General features: G+C 36.4%; 1 protein-coding gene across 1 annotated transcript in view; it reads right to left on the bottom strand.

Annotated features, from left to right (window-relative positions):
• Gfpt1 (glutamine--fructose-6-phosphate transaminase 1) overlaps positions 1–1546 on the bottom strand; it is a 103630-nt gene that overhangs the window by 15342 nt on the left and 86742 nt on the right. Inside the window, exons 18-19 of the mRNA XM_023718401.1 lie at positions 1069–1196; positions 182–349 (exon numbers count right to left, since the gene is read on the bottom strand). Coding sequence (XP_023574169.1) covers positions 182–349; positions 1069–1196 — 296 coding nt within the window. The remainder of the gene's footprint in view (positions 1–181; positions 350–1068; positions 1197–1546) is intronic.

A 1546-nucleotide genomic window follows, 5' to 3' on the forward strand; every position in this document is an offset into this window, starting at 1 on the left:
TGTGCACCTATAGTCCCAGCACTGCGGAGGCTGAGACAGGAAGATGACTATGAGTCTGAGCTGTGTAGCAAGACTCTGCACGTACTAACTAAATAAATAAATGATTTAGAATTAAAAGAAAAAAAAATAAGCGCTAATAACTCTTAACCCCGAAGTGTCCTGACAGCCAGCCCTGATTCACCTGTCGAGCGACCACCTGCTGAAGAGCATTCTGACATTTGGCATAAGTGTGATCTCTCATGATGATCATGATGACAGGCATCAACTTATCCACCAAGGCTAGAGGGCCATGTTTCAATTCACCGGCTAGGATGCCTTCCGAATGCATGTAAGTAATTTCTTTGATTTTCTAATTAAAAAGAACCAGATAGAGCTTTAGAACATTTTTAAAATTCTATCTTCAAGTAAATATTACACAAAACATCTGATATATGAAGTTACAATTCATACAAAAGTATTAAAAGGCCACTGGTCCACAAATAGACTAACAAGTCTAGTAGATCATTATTTCTGTAGTATCTATACTATCTTTTTCTATAGTATAATGCAGTATTTGGAAGTTTTAAAGCTCCACAAAGGTTTCTTGTATATTTTCGTATTTCTTTGTAACTCTTCTCCCACTTCTTAATTTAATCTTTCGTAGTTGGACAACACATAAACCCAGGTTACTTGCTAAATAAAAGTTATCATACTATAATGTACTGTTCCTGGTTTTTACTTTTGAATTAAGTTCTATGGCAATACCAATGAACATTAAACCAAATGAGCACTTGAAGAATCTATCCCTACCATCTTTTTCTTAATCTTGAATGAATAACTTAATCTTCATTTCCCGGGTACAAAAGCAAAACATTCAGAAGGGGGAAAAGGTTGCACTAATAAAGAGTACTTTAAAAAGTCCCACCTATTTCATTCATTCAAAAAGTATGGCTGAGGCTAGAGGTATAGGTCAGTGGCTAGCTTGTGTAGCATGTGAAAGGTCCTGCACTGCAAAACTAAACCAAAACAAAATAATGACTGTGCCAGTCTATATATCAACAGACTGAAATTAATTATGTGAAAACATACCAGTGCCCCTTCAAGACAAGTAGCATAATGATAGCCTCTTCCCATTATCAGGACTGACTTCTGATGATATAGTTCTGTTGCCAATTTTTGAATTTCATCATCCATGCTTAGCACTTCCTTAATCAAATCTGATAAGAAATTAGAAAAATATATGAGAAATGGATAGTAAACTTAATGAAGAGACGTAACAACAACAACATACTGGTAGCAATCAAAAAAAGGTCAGTGTTTCAACTCTTCTGCAGTATTACCAAGTGATTTAATATATGGCAATGAAAATAAAAAGATCTTAGTAAGCAGCTTCAAGAATAAGAGAGCCAGGTGACACAGCATACAACTAATGTCAGAACTCAGGAGGCTGAACACTCAGGAGGATCGCTATGAGTTTGAGGCCAGCCTAGAGTTCGAGGCCAGCCTGGAGTTCAAGGCCAGCCTAAACTGCATAGTGAAACCCTGTCTCAAAAAAAAAATACCAAAA

The sequence above is a fragment of the Octodon degus genome, unplaced genomic scaffold, assembly GCF_000260255.1.
Source record: "Octodon degus isolate 3935 unplaced genomic scaffold, OctDeg1.0 scaffold00058, whole genome shotgun sequence".
Lineage (NCBI taxonomy): Eukaryota > Metazoa > Chordata > Mammalia > Rodentia > Octodontidae > Octodon > Octodon degus.